At 37.5% G+C, this 21,271-nt stretch overlaps 1 protein-coding gene across 2 annotated transcripts in view; it reads left to right on the plus strand.

The window, feature by feature from the left end:
* The window catches only part of plcl2 (phospholipase C like 2), a 229,962-nt gene that overhangs the window by 206,238 nt on the left and 2,453 nt on the right, over nucleotides 1-21,271 (plus strand). For both annotated transcript variants that reach the window (XM_073054422.1, XM_073054421.1), the window contains exons 4-5: nucleotides 920-995; nucleotides 10,780-10,889. In XM_073054422.1, the coding sequence (XP_072910523.1) occupies nucleotides 920-995; nucleotides 10,780-10,889 (186 nt within the window). The remainder of the gene's footprint in view (nucleotides 1-919; nucleotides 996-10,779; nucleotides 10,890-21,271) is intronic.

Here is a 21,271-nt window from a genome sequence, read left to right on the forward strand (position 1 = left end):
GTGAATGGATTCATATGCTAAGGCTGGCAGTGAACTCACGTACTCTGAGACTGTCTTTTCCAACATGGCTCACTGGTGACTGGTGACCATTCCTGACCTTTGAAGCAAAATGAAACTTTTCTCAGAGTGATCTTCCTAGAATCACTGGCAACTTGCTGATGAGGCAGATATGCCCTTCCTCCAGTAAGGTTTCCCACCCCAAATCACACCTGCAGCATTCCCTGCCCACAACCTGTCCATTACATTTAAAATACAGAATCAAAAACAATAAGTTAAATTCGGGAGTGGAAATAAAGTGATTGTTGAAGTTTCACTTTTAAACTGAACAGAAGTATTCCCCGAAGCCGACATTCAATATCTTAGATGTAAAAGTAGTAATGTGTTGTAAGTAGTAATAAACAAATTGAAAAAAACATAAATAAATTAGTTTATTTATGCAGAAGGAGTGTTTTAACATTGAGGAAGGAAGAGGCAATATGCATTGTTGCCTCTTCTGTTTTTGTATTGGGAACTACCTTGAATGCTGAAAGAAGAAGGCAAGGGGGGGAAGACATTAGATATGGTATAAATAGGAAAGGATGATTCATTGAGTGTACATATGGGTGGCATTGAAGTTGAGAGAACTGTCATAGTTCTGAGAGGTTTGGGAAGGCATGAAACCAGGATGTACCTGCTCTACTAATGGTCTCTCCCTGCTCTTTTACCATCACCCTAAAATTTTTGCGACTGCATTTTTTTTACAGTAAAGCATCATTCATGGGCTGGAAATTGTGGAACTACAGTCAGAGTCACAGTTAAAATAGTGTGCACATCCTCATTATATCTTATACTGTTATTTTCAGGCAGGAGTGGTTTAAAAATGACTTAAATGTGTGGGTCAAAATATTAATTCACTTTGTGTTATTTTTATGTATTGTAGATGATCCAGACAACCAAAGCACTACTAGAAAATGGTGATGGAGTGTGTGAAAAAATAATGCAATGTCAAAGAGTAGGTATGTACAAATTTTTAAGTTGCTTCCTTAAAATGGTTTTACTATCTGCATAACAACAATTGCATTACTATTTGTGTATTTAACGAGATTTTATAATTAGTATATCTTTAAAAATTAGCAGAGTTCAGGGTTGAATTAGATACCAATTAAATAGAACTTGTAATTCATCATGTGCAAGGAAGGCATGCGACAGTTCCCTCTTCCTTCTTGTAAACTCCAATGAGTATAAGCCTAAGCTGCTGAACTATGTTCATCCTCATCATGCCAGTTAATCGTCTGCATTGCCTCCATTGCAAGCTTATCTTTCTATGAAACCAAATTTCCTGGTCTAGTCACAGTAGCATCTATTAACCTGCCTCAAAATGTTCATACTTTTATACTCGGTGCCCCATGTATAAAAGACTATCATTCTGTTAGCCCCCCCAATAATTGGCTCTACCTTCATGTTAAACTGTCATATTTTGTGTTCTATGACCACCCCCCCCCCCCCACCAAACCCTATGGACCATAACATGTTGTCTCACTCCATTTAAATAATGATCTTCTTTTTCATTCTCCCTTCCAAAGTGAATAATCTCACATTTTCCTCCTTTATACTCCAGCTGCCAACTTCTTACCCTTTGTAGGAGCTTTATGCCCTCTTATGGCCTGTTTACAACTTCTCTACACCCAAACAACCCAAGTGCAAATCTTTTGACAACAGCTAGGGGTATTAAAATGAGCTAATTGAATAAAGCCAGAATAAAAATCTACCATTTATTGAAATGACCATTATATATCAGATAGACATAAAGGCACATTTAGTTCACTAAAGTGAATCAAGGAAGGAAATCCATTGTTCTTACCAAGGCTGATCTGTATGACTGCAGCACACACCAGTGTGTTGGGTTCTATGCTACCCTCCAGTAAGCCATTCATTGATTGATCCACAACCTCAAGTGTATCAAGTACATAATATATTCATTAAAATAGTTGTATTGGTTCTTCATCTAGAAAAGAATAGCAACTTACCTTTTTACACGTCCATGGGTGGTGACTTGTGTAGCAGCAGGTGCAAAATGATTACAAAATGTTATGTTTGGCTGCATTTCACTACCCTTACGTAGTTTGAAAGTATTAACAGTTAAGAAAAAAACATTGAATTCAAGCTGAGGAAAAGCATTAAGCTTCAGTGATTCCCATAAAATATTTTAATACTAGCACTGCCTAGCAACGTGCATTGGTTTACTGCATCTTTTTTGTTAATGGTAGAATCTGTTGAAGCCATTGCGTACAATATTATGGAGTTCAGAATATATCTTAATATTGAAGAATGTCATTACGTCAAAGGACATCTTCTTTCAATTTGCATTTATATTGCACCTTCCATATAGTAAAACAGCGAGGTTTTCCCGCAGGAGCCCAGTCAAACTCTTTTGACACAGTGAGACTTGTAGAGAGAAGTTGCCAAGTGCTTGGTCAGAGGAGGGGGTTTGAGGATTGTGAAAAGAGGAGAATGTTGGAGGGATTTTGGGAGGAAAGCTCAGAGTCTGGGCCTAGTAGATGTGAATTCCTATAAGGGAGTAGTTCAAATCCTCAAGCTCAGAACTGGAGAAGCACAGAGATTTTGGAGAGCTACAGAGCGGCAGTGCAGAAAGGATAATAAAGTGTTAGATCACTGGACTAGATCCAAATGAGTTACAATCCCTTGACTGGATATTTAAAAGTCAGTTAATTTAATAAATCCACAATAAAAGCCTGTTATCAGTAGCGATGACCATAAAACTGCCGGATAGTTCTAAAGACACATTTGGCTTATCAATGTCCATTAAAGAAGAACATTTGTAGTCCTTGCCAAGCTAGTTTAAACATGACTGCATCATACACCAAGGAAGCTGATTCTCAATAGCCCTTCAACAAACTGCTTATTGTTTTGATCCACAACATCAAGAGATGAGAAATAGCCTCCCAATTGTAACAGATGCCTAATATAGGCAAAGGTATACACAGACCCAGTTGATCATGCAAAGACTTCCTCATAAGTAGCCTGGGGACATGTTTACATATGAAAGCTGCTCTACAGACCAGATTACCTATTATACTCGAGCAGTGTCTCTGATCCTTCCATCGAGATATACAAATATGCGTTGTCCCACAGTCAAGACCCACTGTATACTGTATGTATTCAGGAAGGGGTAATTAGAAGGCTGTCTCTGGAACCCATGATTAATCCTAGAATCGACTTAAGTGTGAGCAAGAAAATATTCTGCGTATCATTACCTTCAAAGTGCACTCCCCAGCTAATAAATTCGTTGCCACCCTTGTTAGCATGGAAGAATAAGAGAGCAGAATGTACTCTGCCTGGGGTACTTCAATGTTCACCAGTAAGACTGACCACCATTACCACCAGGTTTAACCAAACTGTCAAAGTCTAACAACACCAAAGAGGCTGGTGTCCTGTGATGAGTTACTCGACTTCCCATCATCTATATAGCACAAGTCAGGAATATGTTGGAATTCTCTCCATTTGGTTGGATGCACAGCGTGTCCTGGGTTGTAACAAAATATGAGAAATATCATCATTCCTTCAACATGGTCCCTCCTTTTGGAACTCTATAAGCAAGAGCACCTCTCCTCAGGGATTGCAGCCATTCAGAAAAGATGGTTTACCAGCACCTTTCCCAAAGCAGTTACAGATAACTCTTAAATGCTGGCCTTTTCAGTGTTGCCCACATTCAGTAAATTAACAAAATAATGCTACTAAACACTTGAAAACATGGTTAAAGCTTTTAAATTTAAAGTTTGACCAGAATAAGTGAGATGGACGAATGGGACTTTGTGCCTGTCAGATAAATTGGAAGTTCAATTGGAGCAGGCATAAAAAAAATAAACCATTTGTGCAAAGAAGTGATGCTGTATTTGTACCATATATTATTTAGGCCACAACCATACTTTTGTTCACTACATTGTAGGAAAAGCAGTGAGCCTTGGGAGGATTATAATGAAGATTCAGTACAAAAAAAGGACATTCTACTGAGCCTGAAAGATATTGTAGACATGTTCAGTTATGAAGAATTCTGAGTGATCAATCATGTTAGGTTGTTTTTACATGTTTGATAAATTGGTATCAATCAGAATCAGAATCAGAATCAGACTTTAATCGCCAAGTACCTATGCACATACAAGGAATTTACTTCTGGCAGATGTTGTCTCTCTGCTCATAACAATAATAATGATAAATATAAATGAAAATATAGATTATACATACAGGTAATGCAATCCAAGTAATAATTAGCCGACAGTTAACCGGCAGTTAACTGTTCAGCAAAATGACCACAGTAGGGAAAAAACTTCTCCAGTGCCTATTAATCTTAGTCTGGAGGTCATAAACCAGAATTATAGAATGAATTTCATACTAGGAGTTATCAAATGAGAAGGGTCTTTCAATGTGTCTGTTCATCTGTTATATAAGGCCCACAAAGGCTTATTGATTGAACGCACACTTTCCCAGTCAATCTTTCTGAAAAGAGAGAATTTTATTCTGTATCTCAAATTTTTGGGTAGTGACTTGTGAATGTTGTAATTGTGAGTTTCCATTATCCGAGCAACCTTAACACAGAGAATGCCATTATAGAGATGGGCATCATCAAATAGATATACCTGAAAGTGAAGCAAGAAACATAGGAATCCTTATCCCCAAACCATACAATAATGTTATTGCCTGCAATATCCCTCATAATGAAGCCCCAGGATTGAATGATTATTCCAGGAAATAAATCTGCAAATAATTTCCCTCTCTTTATCATTCCTACTCCACTCCTATTATTCCCTAATCACCCCATGCAAAAGATTGGAATGACTTTTGTTTTTGATCTGAAATAAATGCAATAACAGAAATTTTTGAGTTTTTTAATGAATTGTTAAGAGGAGATGTGGTTTTTTTCTTTATATTAGCTTAGTACTATATATGATTTTGACAGTGTATATTCCTTTGTACTATTATTGAAATATGTATTTGAGATAATTTCTCCTCTGACTTGTATTTATCCTTATTCTTTTAAATCAATAAAAAAAGATTGAAAATGAAATGAAATGAATTACTTCAAATGGCAAATGAGGCGAGCTTTAATAAAAGTTAGAGAAATAGATTAAACACTTGCAAAAGAAGAATACAATAATGGGAAATAAAAATAAATTAATTTAGTTTAGATACTTTCAACTGAAGAACCAGCACCAGTGCCAGATCAATGACCTAAGGCATTTCATTAATGCACAGTAACATTTATGATTCTGTAAGTCTTCAGGGATTGCAGTATGAGGTAAATGCCTTCAGCGCCAAAGATATTGAAGGAAAATCAAGCATAAAGAAATCTAAACAAAATTAATTTATTGTAGTTTTAATTTAAATGTGGCCATAGTTTGTGTCCTTTACCAAGCTCTTGATTTTGCTATTCAAAGCTTTAGAGTATGCTCTTCCAGCTTAACCTTCACGTATCAACTAGTGGAATATTTCTGATGCAGTCTTGGGTTTATGGAAGAAGCAAGAAGCTTAATATAGAGGAAAGGATGAAATGCAAATGAAATATCAAAGAATGAACATAATTAAAAAGATCAAAATATAGGCTTATCAAAGATTAATAAAAGTGCATAAGAACTTAATTTTCCACAGAAAGTAGAAAAAATAACTGAATAGGTATATTTACGAATATGTTTATTAATACATGGTAAATTAAAATATAATGTAAAAGAAATTGGAAGTTTTTCAATAGCTATTTCATTAATATGCTTAAGTCAAATAAAATAAGCTGATTCTGCTTTTTCTGACTTTAGTCACAAGCCTACAGTAAAAGCCTTTTGAAAATCCAAAGACAAAATATCATTCTATAATGTACCGGTATATTTTCTGCTACTGTCTTCAGACATTTCAATAAGGCTGATCAAGCGTAACCTCTTTTAGAGTCTGTCTTATTACATCTACATTTGCAACATATTTTTCTGTCACTTCATTGAATAATGGTTGTATTGTCTATTTAGATTTCAGGTAATTATTCTGAATTTATTTTCTTAGTTCTCTTAAATATAGGAAATTTGTCTTCTGATATGGTTCCCTTTTTAAATAATTTTGTTTGCAAAATATAATAATGTTTCCTTTATCTCTTACCCATCTTTTTATGATATGTACTTCTATCTGCCCAGGAATTTTATGTTAATATTTTATTGTCTCTACCTTAGTTTAATTTATCAATCATCTCCTCTATCTTTTCTTTAGATGTTTTCTTATGTCATGACTACAACATTAATCATTCTGATACAGTGACATGGTCATCAATTAAAATTTCATCATTACTACTTACTGTGTGTCGCCTTAGAGGTTTATCTTCTGTCATAGCATGGGATATTTTATTGTTTCTATTTATATTTTTTTGATAACTTTAAATTGCTGCTTGCTTGCCTGTTTTTCTTACAATTTTCCTAACCCTTTTGAATTAAGTTTAGTCATTCATAGAGACTACACTGTCAGTGATAGCAAGTATGTTTTTCATCAGTGGGTTCAAGTATCTTTCTTTCAGGTGAATGTATTTTGAAGAGCAAGACCTTATTTCTGATATCCTCTACAATATTTAACATTTAAGTAATATCATTAAAGTAAAACACCTTGTCCCTCTTCAGTTGCTGTGTATTAGTTCTTACCATGTGATATTGTTTTCTCTGTGCCTTGTGGTACCGGAGACTCGGGTTCAGTTCTCACTTCACGTGCTGTCTGTATAGAGCTTGCATGTTCTCCCTGTGATGGTGTGGGCTTCCTCTAGGTGCTCTCCACTTCCCTCACCAAAGTGGGTTTTAAAATTAACTCTAAATTGCCCCCAGTGTAGGTGAGAGGTAGAGTCTAGTTGGGGGGGGGAGGGAATTGATGAAAATATGAGAGAATTAAAAATGGGGTTACTGTAGGATTAGTTTAAATAGGTAGTTGATAATTGGCATGGATTGGTGAACCAAAAGGCTTGTTTCTGAGTCTGTTTCTATGTCTCTGTATAACAACATCACTCTATGACAGCAGTAACCACATTTAACAAAAAAACTTAATTAGCTGTAAAGCAACATTTGATGCTCTCATTTGTAGAAAATGTGAAGAGATATTTTCTTATCATTTATTACATTTTTTCTCTATTTTCTTGATTTCATTTTGTAATTTTCTAATTATTATACGGTAATTATTGGCTTTTTTCTTGTTTTGTATTACAATACATATTCTTGGTCCATCTTTTTAATGTTTTCCACTGGTTTTTTTTCATCTTTTGTTTTAGCTTACTTCTCTCATTTCCAGTCTCATCCCTCAGACAAAGCATTCCTTTGTTTATTATTTTGAACTTTGTCATATGTACATTCTTCATAATCTTTATTTCCCATCCTTTGTTTCACCGTGAGCACTGTCACATATAATCCCCCCTCCTGTTACAACTTCTGTCTGTGTTTGTTTGATTCCCATTGCTAGATCCAGCAGTCTCACTGTTTGATCCTTGTCCAGTTAGAATCGACTTTTGTGTACATTGTACAACAGCATTTCTTGCACCTTTTTGCAGCCTTTTGTTATTGCTTCTCTGGAGTACTGTGTACTGTTTCAGTCCCTATGTTTTTAAAAATAATATTAAATGGGGAGGAAATCCAGAAGAGATTGACTCAGCTAATTCCTGGGATGTGAGTGTCATTCTAAGGCAATTGGCTGGAAATAGTTTTATGAAATGTACAAGAATGAGGGCTGAACTTTATGAAGCATATAAGATCCAAAGTGACAGGGATATGTTGGAATGAGTGGGAAAGTCTCAAACTATGTACCTGACTATGGACATATGTACCAGAAAAGGAAATGGCCATTTAAAACTGAGGTGACAGGAATTTCTTCTCACAGAAGGCAATGAATCTCTGGGATTCACTATAGGTATTTAAAGAGAAGAAGGGTTTTTTGAATGGTTGGGAAATTGAGGACCCGTTAGACTGGCACAGAAGAGTTAAGGTCTGAGACAAATCAGTCATGATCCTATTGACTGGTGAGGCAGCCTGAGAGATGTCTGCTCCTGCTCCTTGCTTTCTGACTGTTTACCTTACCCTTTTTATTTCCACCTTTACTTCCTTCTCGTGTTTTCAAATGCATTAGTTTATCCAGATGCCTCCCTCAAAATATTTAAAATCCCATGAATTGCCCAATTTCACCTTGTTGATGGGAAATAATAAGTTGTGGAACCCACTCTGCAATACAGTCCCTTCATATCACAGGCAGGTAGAATTCTGCAGCTAAAACAGTGGATAAACAAGGACAGGAAACCATGAACTAACTGCAGTACCCTTGAAAACTGTGTCCATTTCTGATATGGAAAGAAATGCTGAACATGCATAAGTCTGATCCTTAATATCAGAACTTTGATTCTTGAGAAATCATTGTATTAAATGGGGTTCAACCCAAAATGAGAGTCTAAGAGCCCTATACAATATGGATGGATGGCTGGTTCTTTACTTGCGAAGATCAGGATGAAACTCCATCACTGTAGGATTTTTCCACACACCTGCACTGTGTAGGGTTTTAGTGAGGATTGGTGCACGTGGACCAATTCCACTCTTTAGGCCACAATGGCGCTGTGAGCTGCGATGATGGCAGTGACCACAAGGCTAATGAGTCCCATCTACCCGGGTTTGCAATCGGAGTGTCCTTTTCCTAGGCTGGCTGCCAACCAAGGCTGATGAGCATAGCCTTCCTGCACAGATACACTGCTAGACACTCGTTTGCGCCATGACATAGCAAACTCAATAATAACAGGGATGCCACATGAAGGCGTTGCTATGGGCACAGTGTGTAGGAGAGGCTATGGGAGTCTGCAGCAACCTCTACACCTGGAAAGGAGAGGCTATGGGAGACACTTCGTCTTCCTTTAGTGAGCAGGATGTCTAGCCAGAAATTAGCTGTCCCCTGTACAATATGACCAAGAGGGAAAATACATATATCATAAGGAACAGCAGTTTTGTGATTCCGTAGTGGATTTGAAAAGCATGTATTAAATTTTTTAAAAATCAGCAAATTCTCAGCAAGTCCAGCAGTTTCTGTGATCTTATGCCCTGATTATATCTGTAGTAGTGGCCCATTTGTAGCTTAGAACTCACTCAAGTTGTTCCAAACAATGAGAATCCCATCGCACAGTTTGTAGAGCCATGACCTCACAGTGCCAGTTACTTGGAATCAACAGAAAGACATGCAGGTTGGTGGGTTAATTGGCTACTGTAAAGTACCTCTAATATAAGTAAGTATCTGTGGGAAGTTTTTGGGGACATGGGGAGAGTATATTGAGCTGAGTGTTGGACTGGTGTCTGTGGGTGATAGTCAGGGTCAAAGTGTCTGTTTCCACTCTGTATAATTCCATTACCCCATGTGCTTTGAAGCTGATCTGAAGTCCGACAGATTGAAAATAATCAAGTGGTATGTGCTGAGACCTCTCAATATGGAGCCTGATACAGAAGTTATATGTCACAGATCACAGTGCCCCTGAGGTCAGAAATGCTGTAATTACTATCCCAGCTGCCTTTCTGCAAACCAGGCTGTCGTATCAAAAATATGGCTGGTATTTCCCTTGGAACTCTGTCTACTCCATCATCAGATCTATAGTCAAAAGTACTGTAAAGATTAGTTGTACATTGTACCCTTTTTACAGTCAAGGAGAATTCTGGTCAATTTTGCCAACTCTAAACATTTCTAGTTTCAAAATTATTTTTCAGTGGATTGAAATTCTTGCTTTCTATTGTAGATGTGTAACAGTTCAGTTGGGCAGATATGTTGTTACAGCCGTGTCAGATTTGCATCACTGTATATTCTGCACCTGTAACACTGTGATTTAAGTAAATACCTTGTCATTTGATTTTTAATGTAACTATATAATTCATTCATTTCTCAAGCTTTATCACATGCATAAAATCATAAGGCAGCTGTTTAAGCCACCACTTTTGTGCTAGCCTTTTGATGAATTTTTCAGTTTAGGTAATCTTTTAAGGATTTCATCCTTAATTCTTCAATTTAGGCCTCTTGAAGTGGCCCAATAATCCTTGGAAATTTTTCACTGAATTATATTCGACCTGTTTGCCACATCATTTATGTTCAATGTATTATTTTTGCTAGAAACTTTAAACTTCTTAAGGCTCATTTTGCAGCCTTTATGTAAAATTATCCTAAATGCTTAGTCAACATTTAGTAATGGCTTCTGCATTGATATAAAGGCAGTAAGTATTCCCGAGGTGAAGTAAAAGTATCTTAAGTATTCTTACCTTTTATAATTCTGTATCTCAGGGGAACTAGCAGCTCCATTTACATAATGTTACCTCAGTGTAGCACTGAACAATCAGTCTAGATTGATTGTTTGATTGGACATGTCCCTGTAACCTTGTGACTGAGAGGTGAAAGTTTTATCACTGAGTCAAGCTAGGACTTAATTAATAAGGTTTAGGAATAGACTTGGACTGAGTGGTAAGGCTGTTCTAGGGAGCTGTAAAGGAGAAGTGAGCCCAGGATTTGTAGATAAATTAGTATCTTAATCATTTCTCTTTGACCGTGTTTTGAACAGAGGATTACATGGGTGAATTACCATCTAGGATGGAATTGTCCATCGTTTATGTAAAGATAAGGTTTAAAGGCCAAATATTATTTTACAGTTTTCTCTCAAATCTGGCCGATCAGTACTGCTGAACAGCTCAAATTAATTTCTTGTATCATTCAGTGAAGTATGCTCATGTACTTTGCATGGGAATAACAAATGTATATTACTTTCAGCCATGGAATTCCATGAAAATCTGAACAATATTGGGGTTAAAGAAGGCCTTAAAGGAAGAAAACTTCAGAAAGCTGTTGAGAGTTTTACATGGAACATCACAATTCTTAAGGTATTATCACCATTATCATTATTTTATTATAAAAGATGCTGATTGAGATTATAGGCATTGCCTGATAAATAATACATTTTCTCTAAGCAGGCAAATTAAATCATTAAAAAATTAAAGGAATTTTTAGTTTTATAATTAAAGTGACAAAATACAAATTTGATAAGATTGTTTAGAATACATTTTGATATTGCTTATAGTGTTTAAAGTCTTATTTTAATGTAAATATGTTTTGAAGCCATTAAGAATATTCAGGACAAATTCATTAAGATAATTCCAGAAATGAAAAATTGTAGCTACAACCTGAGATATTAAATACTGGGACTCTTTCTAGTGGATAAAGTGTAGAGTTGATTTAATGGGAGTTTTCAGAATAATGAAGGACTTGATAGATTAAATAAGGATGGTTTCTATCCTTGAATTATGGAACATCTTTTAAAAATGATCAAAAGGATATATGTAAAAGCATACTTGAAGATATAGTGAGATAGGTTTTGAATTGTTCTTTATAAGAGGCAATGCAAATACAATAGGCCAATGGCCTCCTACATTGAAAAAATTGTAGTTTTGTAGTCCAGACTGCAGGTAATTGAAAATGTGATAACAGAAGGTTTTTTTTTTAACAGGTTAAAATTTGCAGATGTTTGGTAATGAATAAAAAGTTAATTTTACAATTAGCAATTTGAGTAAACCATAATTGTCAGTGAAATGTTTGACTTTGGATTCAAATTTGAAAATATGGTCATGAAAGTGAATGTGATAACCATTTATCTGATGATATGCCTCAAACCAATTATATGAAAGTAGACTCCAGTTTAGAAAAGGTTGAATACTATTTATTACTTACTTTAACAATTACATTTAATTTAATATAGCTGATTATCACTTGATTTGAACTGTAATCTATAAGGGAAAAAATTGGCAATGCACATGCAAACAACTGTGACTCAGAAAGAATCTGTAATTAAAAACAAGTTTGATGCAGGAAGGATTCATGAACTGCATAGGAACTTCATAACAGCAGAATGAATGCCATTTGTGATCTTGGAAATGTGTTTTTCCCCAGCTAATTCAGCAGTCACCCTAATGAATATGTGTTCAGTTTTTTACCTATGTCTTTGAATCATTCCCTTTGTTGTGAAGAACAAATGCAGAGTTACAGATAAATGCTCATATGAGGCATAAGATTTTTATTTGTGTTGTATCAGTATCATTCATAGAATATAACATTCTTCAACACCAATCTTTATTTTTACTTTCTTTACTACTTGTACTATTATCGGTTATTATACTTTTATTACATTTCATTCCATCTTAATTTCTTGAGCAGTTTAAGGCCTAGGTTATTTTAACATCTGTGCACTATATCTAACTCAGCAGCAGCCCCCACTCCCTTTAACAAGGAATGTACTGATGTAAGAATGTGAATGGTTATAAACAGTTCAATATTACAAGTACCGGTATAAACAGTTCAATATTATAAGTAGGTATAATATTTAATCTTGTAGTATTCATCAACCTTTCTTTGTCTGCTGTGGAGAAGCTATCAGCATGCAGCTCATTGCTATATGTGTTCAGGAGTCAAACCTGCATTCCTCCCACTCTCCCACTCTAGTTAGGAGATAATTTTACAAAATCTTGCTACTTGCAGCAGTGATGTTTGGCTAACTGGTCAGTATGGAATTCACTTATAATCTAAAGTCCATTTTCTCTCTGCACAGTCAATACCACAGATATTGTTCATGAGCTCAATATGTTAACCTGTACTATTCCCACATTCCTTTTGTGGATCATATAGTCTACTGTTACTCATTGACAGTTGCCCTCATCAGTCACGTCACACTTTACTTGTCTATATTAACATTTACCACATGTAGTCCGAATTCATTTAATCCTCCTTATCTAAAGTGGAAAAATATGTATTTATGGAACAACTAATATGATCTCAGAGCATTCCAAACACTTTATGGGCAACAGAGTTCTTCATCAAGTGTAGTTACTTCTATAATAAATGAAGCATGATAATTATTGATCGATGAAATAATTGAACAGCTACTCTGTCTTACAAGTTGGCTAAGTGATAAATGTTTCCCAAGACAGTGGGTGAACTCTGGAATTGATCCCTGAGTCAATTTGACAATTACTCTTCTCTATTCTGACAAGGCTTCATGTTGAAAAAAGAGTGTATATAAATTAACAGTGATCTGCAATAATAATATCTGGACAAGTTTGAAAAGTAAGATTGATATTTCTTAAGTGGAGGGGAAGATGAGAGGAAGAAAGTCAACTGGTATTCTGATTGACAGCTAACTATCCTTTCTTTTATCTCTGTCTTTTAATGTATTATTGATAAAACTGTCACTGATGTTCAGACAAGTAGATTTTTTTTAAGATTGATGAATTGAAATATGAGCAAGTGAAAACCACTTAAAATACAGTTTCTTTTCAATGAGTTGATGTTGCTAATAAATTGCACTGTACTGGTTCATTTCATTGCACAGTAGTTATGTGGTAGTACCGTTTTACTACATTGGATAGATTTTTGATGTAAGTGGGAAATTGTGAAGTAATTGACGTGCCAATCTTCATAATTGAAAGGGCTTAATACAGTATTACAGCCTAAAGATCCTTTGGCATATAAAAGAGATAGGTGAAATAGTGTCTCAATAAATAATTTCTTCAGTGGCTCTCTATTGCAGTGGAGTTGGAGTAGGAAACAGAAGGGTCACAGATGTAGATTTGGACAAATCATTTGAGTAGAGAAAAGCTTGGAGTGGAAGCTAGAGCATCAGTCAACTACATGTTGGAGATCTAGAGTTATATTTTTAAGTCAAAGTAGACCTACCCAAAATTAGTTTCCTGAGAACAGAAGAAAGCCCCACATATACTCTGAGGATTCTCCTCTTAATAATAACCTGTTTAGGTGCCTCTGTTCATTTGATGGTCTGGAAGGAAAAACTCCTGAGAAACAGCTTTTCATGATACACATAAATGTTGCACTCTGCAATATATTTCCAGGTTGATCATCCATTTCAAATTCAGTCAGATCAGATGTGAAAATAATCAAATGTGCTCTTTAGTCCTGTTGGATAAGATGCAGACAAGATGCCAAGGATATCCTTCCACCTGTTCTTTGAAATAATTTGAGATTTCTTACACCTGAAAGAACAGTGTAACATCTCATTTCAAAGGGAAGACTTCCAGCTTTGCAACATTCTCTGACTCCTGCACTAGCCTGACAGTATAGGCTTTGGGGTTTGAGTCCCTGGAGTGAGATTTATCCACCAGCCTTGTAACAATAGCGTGTCAGCCCCATTGCCTCTGGTGCTTTGGTTTTCTACCAAGTTTAAAATACGTGCAAATTAGTAGGTTAATGGGACACTATATGTTGGTCTGAGTGTGTAGAAGAGTGGTAGTGTTAGTAGAAGATGGGGAAGATAAAATAGATTAGAATAAGATAAGTGCTTGGTACTTAGCATAGACTTGGTGGACTGAATAGCCTGTTTCCTTCCTTTATCTATGACTCTCAAGTAATCTGAAATTAATTCTCCTTTTGGTTTGACTCTTATCAGTTCCTTACAAAGAGTACATATTATGATAGTGCTAGGGTAGAGATATAGTGCTATGCCTTAGCATATTCTAAAGTGTAAGAGCCAAGAAATTTTGCTGCATGGTGCAATGTTTAAATGATCTCCAAATGTGACCAGATGCAATGTACAATCATAGATCACTATACATATGACATGTATTTGCACTGAGGGCAGTTGGGATTTGCTGTGCCATCAATTGGTATTTAATGCATGATTGATGCCAAATAGAATTAAGGATACAGTTTTAAAAGAGTACAGAAGCAAAGTGACCTGGGGGTATGTGTGCACAAGTATTTGAAAATGGCAGGGCTAGTTGAGAAAGCAGTTAAGTATTATGAGCCTAATCATAGAGTACAAACGTAGATGTGTAATGCTGAATCTGAGTAAAACACTGGTATAGTCTCAACTGGAATGTTGTGCGCAATTCTACCTGCTACATTGCAAGGAGGATGTGAAGGGTCCAGAAAAATTTTACAACAATGGTTTTGGGGATGAGTGACCATAGTTACAAAGATTGATTAAAGATCTGGAACTGTAATGCTGAGGAGAAATTGGACATAAGTGTATAAAATGATTAGGGTTTTGCATAGAGTGGATAGTGGGAAGCTGTCTGTGTTTTTGAAGGGATTGGGGACTAGAGTACATACGGACAGGAGCAAAGCACAGAGCAAGGGAATTGACAGAGCCATGAGGAAGAACTATTTTACAGCATGTCTTTAGAATTTGGAATGCGGGTTATGCTATGGTCTTCAAGAGGGAATATAGAGTAAAGAAATATTTGTAAGGCCACAGAGAGATTGTCGATTTCGGAAACTAGCCAGCCAGCATGGTTCTGAAGCAATTGATGATCTCTAGTGCACCACCAGTCAATGAAGACCTTTTCCTTTACAGTATATGCCTGATTTTCAAATGGCACACACAGCAGAAGCAGGTCTGATCTACAGAGTTGCAGTCTGCTTCTGCATTATTGTTGGGATATTCAGGAATAAAGAAACTTTCAAGATGAGTTGATCTTTGCTAAAACATGTTACTGTTCTCTATAATGGCTCTCAGTGATTTTCTTATCCCCAATGCCCATCACCCATGCATTTGCTCCCAGACCCTGAGATAGGTTTGACCTCCCTTCAGATTACACTATAGCTCCTCATGTCACTCTCTCCATCCCTCACTCCAACAAACTTTCATTGGTTCATTCCCACTGATTATCCTCATCCCATTCCTTCTCCACTCTCCAGTATACTTAATAATTCCAGCAACCCAGCTTCCCTCCCAGTTTTCCCCACCCTATTCCGATCTGCTCTTATTCTGTGATCTTCTCTATCCCTCTGATGTCTTCATCATCATCCTCCATTACTCACCCTAGCCTCATCCTGGTTCACATGGTTCACTTCATATTCCCAGTGGTCTCCTCCCTTCCCCTGTACTTCTCACTGGACCCCCACAACTTTCTCCTCAAACAGCCTCTCTCCTATACCCCTCTCCCCCCATCACCCCCATTCCTTTCCCACAGTTATGCTACTCCCCTGACCTTCCATTCCTAAGATCTTGTCTCAAATCCTCTGAATTAATTTACTGTGATCTTTCTTCACCGATTCCCACATATTGTCAAACAAGCTCTATTATGCATCATGTGAGTAAGTGATCAGCTCATCTCAATATGTGAAAACAGCACACATTTCCAGACCAAAGAATATTTTGATATCACTGTCATTATTGTGCTACAAGACTTTTACACTTTCTATTTATTGTGTTTCCCCCAGTTCTTTTCATACAGGAGGATCAGAGAGTTAGAAGCTATTCACATGCCTTTAATTATTATAACTTTTTTTTTAAAGTTTTGAGACAAATCCATTACACTTTTCCCTTGCAGTAATAAACCTGTCACAATTAAAGTCAATGGCTTAGAAATTTTTGATGTACTGGTACCAAAAAACAGAAAAAAAATCACAGAATGGGGATATGATTCTTTATGAAGTTATCGTTGTGTATTGCTTCATGTTAAGTGCGTTAACTTCCAGCTTGCACTCTTCATGGTGACATCTGCTAATCCCCCAGAAAGTGCAAGAGACAGTGATAAGGGGTGGGCGAGCACTCAAAGCCTGTGATCAGGGGTGACCCATGCACCTACAGTCAGTTGGGCCCAGTGAGTCTGCAAGTTGAGGACTTGGCAAATCATGTTTACTCATTCATGGGCCTCCATTTTTACAACAGCTTGGTGAGACTGATCTACTTACTGAAGAAAATTCCATGGGAAGGATTGTTTGGTGATAGCAATAATGTTTCAGTGGGGCACTTTAAAACATATATTTCCCTCATTTCAGCATGAAGTTTTCCTCACTTTTTTTGAGTTAATTATAAAGGTTGCAATTCATGTCTTCTTGACTCAATGTGTGTAATTAAAAACTTCAGTGAACCATGCTCATGGTTATCACCTGGGAACAATATACTGCTGGAATTAGCAAGATCTGTGCCAGAAGTGTGCAGTTTACCTACATAAAATGGGCACAAGCAAGCTGGAAGATATTGAGAATATTTTCAAGAGACATTGAGACCTTGGTTAAGGAAAAAAGTTGGTACATAGCAGGTAGGAACAAATAAGGATCTTATGGAGAAGAAGAAATACAAGATAATATTTAATAAAGAAATCAGGAGGGCTAAAAGAAGGCCTAGCAGACAAGGTGAAGGAAAATCCTAAAGGTTTCTACAGATATGTTAAGAGCAAAAGGACTTCAAGGACAAAATTGATCCTCTGGAAGATCAGAATATGTGGAGCCAAAAGAAATGAGGGAGATCTTAAATGGATTTTTTGCATCTGTATTTAGTTAGGAGACAGACACAGAGTCTATAGATGTGAGGCAAAGCACAAGCAAGGTCATGAACCTTATACAAATTATAAAGGAGGAGGTGCTTGTTGCCTTGAGGGAAGTTAGAGTGGATAGATCTCCAGGGCCTGACAAGGTGTATACCCTTGGACCCTTTGGGAGTCAATTGCAAAAATTATCGGGGCACTAGCAGAGATATTTAAATCATCCTTAGTGACAGGTGGTGTATCAGAGGATTAGAGGATAGCTAATTTTGATCCACTGTTTAGGAAAGGCTATAAAAATAAACCAGATAATTGCAGGCCGGTGTACCTGACATCAGTGGTGGGAAAGTTATTGGAAGGTATTCTAAGGGACTGGATATAAGTCAATATATAGTCAGCATGGCTTTGTACATGGTAGGTCATATCTAAGCAGTCTTACAGCGTTTTGGGGGGAAGTTACCAGGAAAGTTGAGGAAGGCAATGCAGTGGATGTTGTCTACATAGATAGATAGATAGATACTTTATTCATCCCCATGGGGAAATTCAAATTTTTTCCAAAGTCCCATACACTTGTTGTAGCAAAATTACATACTAATTACTAATAAAAACTAATTGCATACAATACTTAACTCAGTAAAAAAAAATGGACTTTGGCAAGGCATTTGACAGGGTCCTGCTTGAGAAGTTGGTCAAGAAGGTACAGCACAGCATTGAAGATGAAGTAGTAAATTGGATTAGACATTGACTTCGTGGGAGAAGCCAGAGAGTAGTAGCAGAGGGTTGTCTCTCTGACTGGAGGTCTGTGACTAGTGGAGTGCTGCAAGATCGGTGTTATGTCATTGTTGTTTGTCATCTATACCAATGATCTGGATTATATTATGGTTAACTGGATCAGCAAATTTGCAGATGACACCAAGATGGGAGATGTAGTGGACAGTGAGGAAAGCTATCAGAGCTTGCAACAGGATCTGGACTAGCTGGAGAAATGGGCTGACAAATGGCAGAGGGAATTTAATGCAGACAAGTGTGAGGTATTGCACTTCAGTAGGGCCATTACTAGAAAGATACTAACTAGTATGGACAGAATATTAGCTGACTGGCAGAAGGCAAAGAGTGGGAATAAAGGGGATCTTTTTCAGGTAATTTCTGGTGACTAGTGGAATACAGTGTAGTTTGGTCATTCACTTTGATAGAAGGAATAAAGGCACAGGCTATTTTTGAAATGGAGATTAAATTTAGAAATCTAGATGCCAAGAGACTTTGGACTCCTAGTGTAGGATTCCCTAAAGGTTAACTTGCAGGTTCAGTTGGTAGTAAGGAAGGCAAATTCAATGTTGGCATTCATTTCTTGAGGACTAGAATATAAAAACAACAATATAATTTTGAGAATTTATAAAGCATTGAGCAGGCCACATTTAAACTATTGAGAACAGCTTTGGCTCCATATTTAAGAAAATGTGTGTTGACATTGGAGAGGGTCCAGAAGATGTTTACAAGAAAGATCCTGGAAATCAAAGGGTTAATATAGGAGGAGTGTTTGATTGCTCTGGGCCTGGACTCATTAGAATTTGGAAGAATGAAGAGGAACCTCATTTAAAGCCACCAAATATTGAAAGATCTAGATAGAGTGGGCAAAGAGAGGATGTTTCCGATAGTTTGAGAGTCTAGGACCAGAGGGCACAGCTTCGGAATACAAGGACATCCTTTTAAGACAGAGATGAAGAAGAATTTCTTTAGCCCCAGGGTGGTGGATGTGTGGAATTCATTGCCATAAATGGCTGTGGAGACAAAATCATTGAGTATATTTATAGTGGTGATTGATAGGTTTCTGATTAGTAGGGGCATTAATAGTTATAAGAAAAGGGCAGAAGAAGGTTCTGTGGTTGAGAGGGAAAATAAATCAGTTGTGAACAAAAGCTGAACAGATTCTCTGGGCCAAGTAGCCTAATTCTTCTCCTATGTGTTTATAGTATGTTACAACTTTTAAGTCTAGAGCAAACATTAGGCTAAAGATATATTTTTCTTCAAATAGTTGACATGCTCTATAAAATAATGGGATGTTTCACTAGTTCTGAAAACATGGTCTATTGTGAAGGCCTCACCCAACAGATTTGGGTGACTGCCTCCCCAGAGTTGCCATGACAGCCAATGAGGCTCCAGTCCAGTCAAATAAGCTGTCATTGACATTGGCAACAACTCAATTTTAAATAACAATACCATTAAAATGTTTAAATTATTTCTTGGAGCCTATTTAAGCAACTTCTCAACACTTGTCCTCTCAGGCAGGACAGAAATAGAGTTCCCTTCCATATCTGGCACATCAAACTTCATCACTTCTGCCAATTGCAATAGGGTCTCACCACTAGGATTAACTTCCCCTCCTCACTTCTTTCTGCCTTCTGCTGGGACCATTCCCTCCATAAATCCCTGGTCTGTTCAAACCTATTAATTCATCTTCCCTGACCCCCTGGTACTTACTCCTGCAATGGCAGAAGGTGCAATACTTGTTATTACACCACTTTCCTCACCAACATCCCAGGGACATGACCAGACCTTACAAGGTTCAAGTTTCCCTCCTGCTGCAATTGATGTTCCTAGTATGGCCTTGTCCACGTCAGCAGAACCAGGTATAGAGCAGACCACTGGTTTGTAGATCACCTGTGTTTTGTCTGCAATGGCAACTCCAAGCTCCCAGATGCATGCCATTTCAGCTCCCCTTTCTATTCCCACACCAAGCTGTTCGTCCTTCACCTTCCCCACTGCCAGGGCGAGGTCCAATGAAAACTAGGAGATCAATACTTCATATCAAATCTGGATACACTACAGCCCAATAGTATAAACTATTGTATTTACTATTTACTATTATAATAGTATTTACTATTTTCAGATAAGTTTCCCCCTTCCCTCTCCTCCCTTCCCCTCTCCCCCTTCCTGCCTCTCCCCTCCACCCTCTCCCTCTCTCACACTCACTCTCTCTCCACCCTCCCCACCTCCCCCTCCCCTTCTCTTCTCCCACCTCTCCCCCCTCACCACTCACCCTCTACCCCCTCTCTGCCTCTCACCTCCCTCCCTAACAAATTTTTTGTTCCCTTCGCCACACAACCCCCAGCCCCCATCACTCATTTTGTCTCCCTCCCCCATCTGGTTCCATACATCTACTACCCACACATTTCACACAAAGGATTCCCACTCCCATTTGATTCCATCCTTCCTTACTTATTAAATTCCAGCATTTGTAGCCATTGGGTCCCCATTAATCATCTTCCAGCTTCTCTCCACCACCCCATTCTCCCACCTGCCTTTTTTTTTACCTTGTCTGCTGCAACCTATCACCTAACTACCTCTCTTCCACTCCAACCCTCTCTTCCCTCACTTACTACCTTCTGACCCCTGCCTCTTCCTTCTCTGTTTACTGGCTCTCTCTTCTGTTTACTAGTTATCTCCCCTCTCCACTGTCGTGCACAACCTTGACCTGAAACATCGACAAGTCATTTTCCTCCATACAGATGCTACCCACCTTGCTGATCCCCCAACAGTTGCTTTTTCCTGTGATTTGGCATGCAACTGGATTTCCCCCCTTTTGGGCACAGTGATCCATGATCTGTTTGTGGACATCATATCTGAAATTTATTGGTGCTTCTGTTTCAGAGTAGGCAAAAGAATGTTGCTGAATACAGTGATTCAGTTATGTAGTCACTTAGCACACCCACTAGAGTTAAAAGCCAAGCCTGGAAACTTTTCCTTCCATTCCACACCTTCCCACTGTCTACGGCAGTAATCCACGTACCTATGACTTCCAGTATACCATTTGGGGATGTAGAAATTGGATGCAGTCTTTGGTCTGATCTTTCTACAAAAATCATATCAACTTTTGAAGAGTAAACTTTAAGGAGTTACTAGGTATGGTCAGATTTTAAAGTAAAATACCCAACTCAAACCTAGCTAGCATAAATACTTATTTCAAATATACTGTACAATAAATTTAAAGT

This window comes from Hemitrygon akajei, chromosome 8 (genome assembly GCF_048418815.1).
Source record: "Hemitrygon akajei chromosome 8, sHemAka1.3, whole genome shotgun sequence".
Taxonomy (NCBI): domain Eukaryota; kingdom Metazoa; phylum Chordata; class Chondrichthyes; order Myliobatiformes; family Dasyatidae; genus Hemitrygon; species Hemitrygon akajei.